At 41.8% G+C, this 9,108-nt stretch overlaps 1 protein-coding gene across 1 annotated transcript; it reads right to left on the bottom strand.

Moving 5' to 3' along the window:
- Nucleotides 1–549: 549 nt before the first annotated feature.
- Nucleotides 550–7,505, bottom strand: MED30 (mediator complex subunit 30). The gene is made up of 4 exons (XM_075213987.1): nucleotides 7,224–7,505; nucleotides 5,033–5,191; nucleotides 3,160–3,270; nucleotides 550–784 (listed from the first exon to the last, which is right to left on the bottom strand). Exons 1-4 carry the CDS (start codon nucleotides 7,410–7,412, stop codon nucleotides 689–691), a joined length of 555 nt encoding a protein of 184 aa, XP_075070088.1. The 5' UTR covers nucleotides 7,413–7,505; the 3' UTR covers nucleotides 550–688.
- Between the last annotated feature and the right edge of the window lie 1,603 nt (nucleotides 7,506–9,108).

Here is a 9,108-nt window from a genome sequence, read left to right as displayed (position 1 = left end):
TGGTCCTTGTGCGGGGCAGCCACAGATACCACGTAATGTACTGATCTCTGGGTTTTAGAGTAGGGAGGGCAGGAAGCTATAAGAACTGGTGAAGAGGGTGTGAGTGTAATCCAAACCTGACAGGATGTATTAGTGCATGTGACATTGACAGGAGAGGAAGTATCCAATCAAGTGCCTCATTCAGTACACACCTCCTGCCGTGGCCAATAAAATCTCTACGTGATGAAACAATGCGATTAGGGAATCTTTTCAGTCAATGTGTATATTCTGGTGCTGAATGAAACAATGGTGTAATCTTTGCTATGTACTTTGTTTAAAAGTCAATGACTGATATAGCTCAGCAAGCAACTGTTGACATGTAAAGTTGCCAACTATGGCCTTGGCTCCATAAATAGCAGATATTCCGGTTACTGTTCCTTTAAATATAAAGAAAAAAAATAAATCTTTGAACAAGGTTTTGTGCAAATTTTGTGATAATTTATAGAAAAATACATCTGTTTTCTGTTTAGAGAATCTTGTGAGAAGCCACTAAATCACCACAAACAGCTGTTGCCATATAGTAACATTTTACTCTCTAGGTCATACATTTTCAATATCAATTATTGCTCCCACAATCTGTATAAAAACACAATATTTCATAATACCAGAACATAATAAAGTAAAAAAAAAAAAATTCTACACAGTGACTTCAGTTCCTCATAGCCAGCATGGCATTAATATCCCAGATAAGATTCCGCAATTGATCCATAATTTGTTTCAGCTGCTGATTCTTCTGTTTTAATTTCTGTAAGGAAATAAAACAAACACATGATACGTGGCAGATCTTAAAGCAACATCAGACACATTTACAGGAGCAGTTTACTCAGCACAGATCTCTCCCACACACACCGCTCAATAATTATTGTCCAACTACAATTCCCATGATCCCCTGCAATATTAAAGTCTCACACAGGGATTGATAGGGCCATATAGATTTAAAACATAACGACCCTAGGGGCATATTCAATTGTCCGGATTCCCCGCCGCGTTAAAACTACTACCGTTAGTTATGGTAATAGTTAGCTGGATTTCAGCTCGCGGCTCAGGGAGCTGCGAGCTGAAATCCAGCGAGAAAACTACCGTAATAACGGTTTTAACGTGCACTATTACTGTAATAACGGTAATAGTGCGCCGATCGCGAGATTTTTGGCGTTTCCGCCGACAATTGAATATGCACCCTAGAGTGTTAAACTAGGATGTGACAGAAGAGATACATGAACAATGAAGATGAATGTGGTATTTCTAGAACAAGTAGTGGCAGACTAAGGGGCATATTCAATTAGGTAAAGCGATCACGATTACGTGAACACCGCAGATTTTTTATGCGCTACCCATAGGGTTACGAAGTGAAATCCGCGATGTTGCGGTCCCACATTGTCACTTTACACTCGCAGCCGTGCATAATCGCCGGACCGAATTGAATATGCTCCTAAATATTAAAAGTACTACGTGGCTTGCCACACACTCCTGCTAAACCTTTTTGGAATAAACAATTGAACAAGTCGCATACATCATTCTGGAGTTACATGCAGTACACATCCTGATGGTGGTAATCGCTCTACAAGCCCCAGCGTGTCCGGTCAGTGATCTGCATTCATACTGCACAGACTTACCAGAATTTATTTCCAAGTGGAGATTTTAACTGCGGGACCAGAATCTCTTCAGACTGGAATTATTCTACCATTTATGCACAAGACAATTTTGGGTCATCATTTTTAACTACCTTTTTCTTTCTGCGTTTTCCTTATCCAGCTTAATTCATCTAGAAGGATGGCTGCAATCCCTTGGGCGATATGTATTCACCGTTTGATTGACACTGGCAATATTGTTTTGCATCACATAGTGCGCCTCGCATTTTCTCTTTTATGAACACTGAGGATTATGAGTGGATGAATTCCTAGCCTGCTCCTGCTGTCTATCTGCAGCACCCGGTGACAGTGTGCCTGGTTTTGATGTAATGTAGTTTTATTGCGTAGTAAACACACTTCTGTAATATAATCATAAATAAATAATATTGACCAGTTTGCAGTCACTGATTTTCTGGGTACTGGTTTTATAGTGGATCGCTTGATTGGATCCAGGTCAACAGTCATCTGCTGCTCAGTTTTGAAGTGGGCAGGGTTAGAACTACCTGGAGCCAATCGGCTCATTAGAATAGTGACAGCAGCAGGAGATGAGCCGTTCGTGTTGAAGGCACTGATCTGTCCAGTCATGTGATTATGTTAGTGAGGGAAGGGCTGCGTATGACTGGGGCAGTGCCCTGATAGGAGGAGGGGAATAGAGGCTGGTAGAGAGTCACAAAGTCCCCGAAACAGTGCACAGAGACAAGTTGCGCTAATGTTAAGGTTGAAATCTCCGCTCATTTTTCCTCGCACCCCATAGAGACGAGCAGAGATTCAGTACCGTAAAAACCGACAATGTGCGCAGCTGGACATGGCAGGCAATTCAATCGCCGGCGATGTGGCTCAAGGACATTGCCGGCAATTACAGTAGAAAAAAAATAAATAAATAAATAAATAAATAAATAGACACTCATTTTCCCCGCATCTCTATGTGCCAAGTGTCTTACGGCAGGTCTGGATGCACTTTGCAGCTAACTGAATTCTCCCCTTAAGGTTAGATAGTGGAATAAGCAGGGAACTTCAACAGCACAGAGTAGGGATGAGGGCTTCTGCAAAACTGGTGCAGAAAGACTGTGAAGTCAAATGCATCTCTACACAAAGCAAACCCCTGACCCCTGCAGATGCTCATTATTGTAGCAACAAGTTTAGGTGCATCTTCCACCTCCATACTATTAATCCTGAAGAGACTGTAGAACAATCAGGGGCAAATTACTTTCAAACAGTGGGGTGGGGTCCTCCGCAGTTTTGCTACTTGGTGGAAGAGGGTTTAATGGAGGGAAGAGTAAAACATGGGGGTGGAGTTCTTCTTTAAGCCCAATTTTTCTATAGTATGCCACCTTTGCGCTAACAATGTTACAGAAACCAGCGTAGAAATCCATGTCCATTTCATGGACACAAAGAACAACATTTGCGTAATTCACAGAATGCCCCGTACAATCTGTGTACACAGAATAGAACAACTTATAGCACTCCCTGACGTTGTACCATATAACCATACCTTATTTACTTCCAGAATCTCCCTCCTTTCTTCACTGGGATACCGGAGATGACTGGCCTGGCCGCGGTCATCGTTTTTCCAATAGTCGTCTTCAATATATGGAATTAGTTGCTGAAACATTAACAGTCACAAAGAAAAATGTATGTTTGGGGCTGAATAACATATTTGAATACTTTTTTGACAATAGACTTGCCAAATGGTTCACATTATCAATACGCAGCAGAAAAGGTTAGTAGGATGTTATTGTGCATAAAAAGATTCAATAAAAGGACATAATTTTAGCTTATTGTACATTTCTTCAATGCCTTGACAATATAATTGCGCCTTGCTAGAAGTCTTGACTTCATACTGAATATCACGAACATTAAGGAACTCAAATGCAACAAAACTGATGATTCAAAGAATATATTAGTGGTTGGAAAATAAATTATAAAAGGATGGTGGCATCGAAACAGAAACGCATGGAAAGAGGCTTAAACAAGGCGCACTGCCTGCTAAACTCAGGGCAAACCTGGGAAACAACGTAAAGCAAGAGGTGGAGTGAAAACTTTTCACTGAATGACAACATTTTTATGTATTTTGTAAATAATCTGACATTTTAAAACACATTATTTTTCAAGTTTATTAGATGCATTTTCTAGATGCGTTTTCTGTGTGTATGGACGCAAAATGAAGTTTGTGATGTTTTACGCTTGCGGATGTAGTGAGGTGTCTGTGGTTTTGAAGTCAGCGTGTTTGGGTTTGTGTTGTTGAAAAATGTGCTGCCAGAGTACAACACTTCAGGTAAGAGTACAGCAAAGTGATGGCTACAATTAGTGTGTTGTCCAACATATAACACAGTAGTGTAACTTATTTTTGGACTAACAAAGAAAAGGCCATTATTTTTAAGGACAAAAAGGAATTTATTTTTGATGACACTTTAAGAGTCACCAGGCACTCTGCATTAATAGATCAAAGGTGAACTGGATCTAAAGGTTACTAATACAGCAATCTTGATTACATCAATTTTGCATGGCTCGATTAGCAATGCCTAGCATAAGAGGCCTGATTTGGGTCTTCCATGCATCTGGCAGCGTCTATCTACCCTGCATGGTAATTCCCGTGAGGTCATAAAGTGATGTCAGAGCCATTTCAGATTACAAATCCAGCAGTCACTTTGAACCTTTGTCTAAATATCCTGGAGCCAAGAACCAATTTCTATGGATTCTGGCCCTATTTTCAGTTCCACATGTACGCTGACAACACCAAGATCTACCTCTTCTCCCCTGAACTCTAGTATCTTCTGTAACCAACTGTATCTCCATTTACACATGTATGTGCCAACTATACCTAAAGCTCTACGTGTCCAAACAGAGGTCATCGTCTTCCCTCCTCCCAGCTCGGTCTCCAAAGCTCACTACTTTGGTGTTACCTTTGACTCTCCCCTCTGCTTTCCGCCTCACATCCAGTCTGTTGCCGCAGCTTTCAAAATATTGCTTAACGCCATGCCAAGACTGGCTTCCTCTCTCGCCACTGCATATTCGCAAACCACTGACTTCCCATATGCTCCATAATATAATTCAAATTACTCACTTACAAAGCCACCAAGAACACCCCTTCATACATCTCAAAATACTCTCCCTCACTCCAACCCCCACTTCGAAGGGGCATACTTGCCCCTTCCTGTCTCATCTGCCCTTGTCCACTACATTAAGCTCCTACAAGGAGTCCCCCCCCCCACACTTTACTTTCATGTCTACATTTATTTTGTCTACCTTGTATATTCCTGTTTTATGTACGCTGTATATTCCCCAGTATCTGGCACTGCGGCGTCGTAGAAATCAATATCATCTACTTTGTGTCAACTAAATTTTCTAAGAAATGTTGTACCCACCTCTATGGGCACAGGGTCCAGTCCAGCGCAGTTCTCGTTGCATTTGTCGAACACTAACCGGAGCTTGCGGAACAGAATGGAGAGCTGTCGTAGATGCTCTTGCAGTTTTCCTAACCGGTCTTGGTAAGTCCCAGTATGATAGGTGACACCATTTGGTAGCTTTAGGAAAGACAAAAGGATTTTAAGTTATTATATATATTTTAAAATTTGGTATATCATTGGGGTAACAATAGAAAGTATTGGCTGTAATACGGACTTGAGATACCCAAGAGCCGGGTAACTAATGTGCCTAAATTGGCTACTTGCGCTAATCGTTTGGGAGCCTTTTCTATTGAGGTCAATGGATGCGCATCTGCCCTGGCTCCTTAAAAACATCCTGTTGGCAGCAAAATTTTGCCTCCTGACTCATGAGTTCAATTCCCAACCATGGCCTTATCTGTGTGGAGTTTGTACGTTCTCCCCGTGTTTGCGTGGGTTTCCTCCGGGTGCTCCGGTTTCCTCCCACACTCCAAAAACATACTGGTAGGTTATTTGGCAGCTATCAAAATTGACCTTAGTCTCTATCTCTCTCTGCGTGTGTCTATGTTAGGGAATTGAGACTGTAAGCCCCAATGGGGCAGGGACTGATGCGAGTGAGTTCTTTGTTCAGCGCTGCGTAATTAGGGTTACACATCTCACAAGTGAAACTCTGTCAGGGTATATTGCAACAATGCTCCATTACACGGCCATACAACTGTAGTGCACAGAAACAGAGAACGCTTCAATAGATCAACGTGGGTCTTTTTGCAATTAATTATTAAAATAAAAAAAAGAAAACAATTTCACTTACAAACAAGTGCTTATGTAATTCACATAGACACACTTAAGGCCGTCACCACCGTACACCATCTGCACAGGTCAGCGACGTGTTTTTAAAGAAAAATATTTTTTCTACAGGCAGATTAGACACGGTAAATCCTTCCCGATTCCTAGATTAATTTGCTGCATTGAGCGGTTGAAAAAGTTTAATACACTACAAATAAAAATCCTTCCTGCAGCACAGTTTAATGTAAACAATTTGTTACAAAAATAGTACACAGTTAAGAGATTAACTTCTACCAACTGCATAATTAAAAACATTGCCAATATTGTGTTTATGAATCGGTGGTGAAACAATGAAAATGCGTCAAAACATGTAAAAACATATTGGGCCTATATTATAAATGTAGATGTCAAACTACCACTGATAGAAAACAACATAGAAGCTTATTCACAAATATCTATACCCAAAAGATGTACATGGGACTTGGGATCAAATAGGTACCAATTGGTAGCTATGTGTACAGAAGTAATGTCCTCTTTAGTTGCATTCATTGCAAATATAGACCAATACAGGGGCAAACGCAGGATTTGTAGAGGGGGTTTCCATATCACGCCGCCAGTGGGCGTGACCAGCATGCATTGGGGGCGTTACTCTAATTTTAGACAGTGCTTGGCTGCTCTCCAACTCTTCCTATCCCCATAATAGACATGGGCAATGCTACGTGCACTACTGTTAGGTGCACGCAGCTCTCCCTTTTCAAGCAGAGTCATGTAAAGCAGGGGCAGGGTCCAGCCACCTCAATTATACAGTGCCCCTGGCTTGGAGGGGGGTTTCCAGGCACTAGGAAACCCCCGCTTGGTTTCCCTATACAATAAACCTAAAACACAAGTTGCCTTCTATAAAAAGTGACTAATGATATTTGTATATACAGTGTATGTCTTAGTTCCCGTTCTTTGACATAAGTTTAATATACACTTCCACCCAGAACTAACAGTAGAATATCCTAAGTTGGCCACCAAACCCTTACTTGTGTTCCGGCTATAAGATAGATGTGTCTTGTACCTGTCCTCTGGACCACTGGTAAGTGTGGGGTCAGTTTTACTTAGAATGTTCCACCCAAACGTGAATTTGCAATTTTGGGTGGAATTGTCCTCTAAATATTATACATTCTACTTTCATTTGCACTGCAGGTGAAATCATATAAAGCAACTTTGATTGTTTCTAGGTTCAGTGGTCATTGAAGATGATGTCTAGAGAGGGGTAAGCTGTGTGCTGGGAGACTATGATCAATGCTCCTCTGATGGTCAGTGTCACTGATGTGTGTGTATATCAGAGTAATAGCTGCCTGCATAGCGCCCACACTGTCCGTAGCGCAGTACAGGGACACACCTGCATGTTGCGGAGCAGCTGGAAGATCTCCATTGTTCTGAAGACGATGTCCTGCACGGTCTCCTGCCCGATCCGGCACAGGGACGCTGTGTTCACCTCCCGGGTGCCGGCGGCTGCGGGGGGTGGACCGGGGAAACCACCGGGTCCGGAGGCTGCCGGCCCCGCTCCTGAGAGGGGTGGTGTGGACATAGCGCAGTGATCAGATCACGAGCAATGTGACCTTCTCAACATGGCGGCATGCGCCCGACGCTTTACGTGGTGATAACCTCTCCAACATGGCAACTGTCTGACCTTCCCAACATGGCGGCCACGGCCGCAGCTTTAAATGATAATTACTTCTCCAATATGGCGGCTGTCGGTTTGACCTTCCCAACATGGCGGATTTGCCTCGTTATGGCCTCTGGAAGATGTCAGATGTGTAGACACCCACTTAAAGACAGACAAAAGCTGCAGCTTATCTAGACAAACGTGGACTTTCAGATAATACATACAAAACAATGAAAGTGACCTTCATAGGGGTCAGTGTGTGTGTGCATTTTATATATATATATATATATATATATATATATATATATATATATACATATATAAGTAAGTAAATAAAATAATGTAATCTACAGGAATCTTTGTGCAGATAGTTCTAGTTTAGAGAGACTAGTGTCTGGCTGTCCCATGTTCAGCTATTGTGGAACTACAAATTCCATGCCTACAAAGCATAGGTCACTCCATCAGTATAATTTATTTTAAAGGAGGGTTATAGTGGTCTTTCTGTGGAGAGTGGTATGTAGTAAGTAGGAAATGTTGATTAGGAAGTTAAAATAAAACAAATTACAGTTGGAGTACAACAGGTGACGAACAGTTAGCAATATCCCAAACCATTCTTGCATTGCTTCAGTATCAGACCCTTGCAGACAGATGCATAGCTGCTCACAGTCAACTTAAAGCACCTAAAAGGAGTATGGTGTTGCATAAATTTACCATGGTAACCATTATAAAAAAAAAAGGCACTTTAATATCATACTAAGGGGCATATTCAAATGGTCATGAGGGCACCCCACGGTACCATAGTACCTGAAGAAGTACGCAGCCACCATGTTCCGAGGAACATCACTACAAATTGAATATGCCATAGCCTAGTCAGCCTATTGGATAATCAGGACCTGGTAGCAGGATAACAATTGTAGCTGTTGTTGGTGATATGATTTTTATTGATATAGTCATGTGCTAGTTCCCGTTTTTAATACAGGCATTGTACTAGTTCCTGACTCCAGGTAGTTTGTAATTACAGGCCCGTAGTAGTTCCTGTGAATACTGTCAAGGCAATATTCTTTCTTGTGTAATATTATACTTCATTACATCATGATCATCCTCATCAACTTCGTTCTGCACAAGATCTACGTCTCTCCTCCACTCTCATCACATCCTCCCATTCTCGGTTACAGGATTTTTTCCGGGCTGCACCCACTTTGTGGAATTCCCTCCCACGCACAGTAAGACTTTCCTCTAGTCTTCAAACCTTCAAGCGTTCACTGAAAACCCACCTCTTCAGACAAGGTTATGATATTCCTCAACCATCATCTTAATTTCTCTAGATTACCCTATTGCCATCCTCTACACAGCTAACGCAAGACAACAACCCTCTGACCAACATTGCCACACACACAGCACACTCAATACTTTTACTTTTGCAGTCTAGCTGGTCCATTGTGCAATATGATGTAGCACATGCCCTTGTGTTTCTAACTCCCATTGTCCCATAGAGTGTAAGCTTTCGAGCAGGGTTCTCTTACCTCTCTGTCTGTATGTATTACCCAGTATTGTCTTATTAATGTTTGTTCCCAATTGTAAAGCGCTACGGAATTTGCTGTCGCTATATAAATAAATG

This window comes from Mixophyes fleayi, chromosome 5 (genome assembly GCF_038048845.1).
Source record: "Mixophyes fleayi isolate aMixFle1 chromosome 5, aMixFle1.hap1, whole genome shotgun sequence".
Taxonomy (NCBI): domain Eukaryota; kingdom Metazoa; phylum Chordata; class Amphibia; order Anura; family Limnodynastidae; genus Mixophyes; species Mixophyes fleayi.
This window is presented reverse-complemented; position numbering and strand designations above follow the sequence as displayed.

Bases quoted from the DNA above. Each gene is read 5' to 3' on its own strand.
- MED30 (XM_075213987.1), bottom strand. From the start codon at position 7,412: ATGTCCACACCACCCCTCTCAGGAGCGGGGCCGGCAGCCTCCGGACCC. The intron at 3,271-5,032 runs GTGGGTACAACA...TTAATGTTTCAG, and splicing joins TGGACCCTGTGCCCATAGAG to CAACTAATTCCATATATTGA. The intron at 785-3,159 runs GTATGGTTATAT...ATTTCCTTACAG, and splicing joins AGATTCTGGAAGTAAATAAG to AAATTAAAACAGAAGAATCA.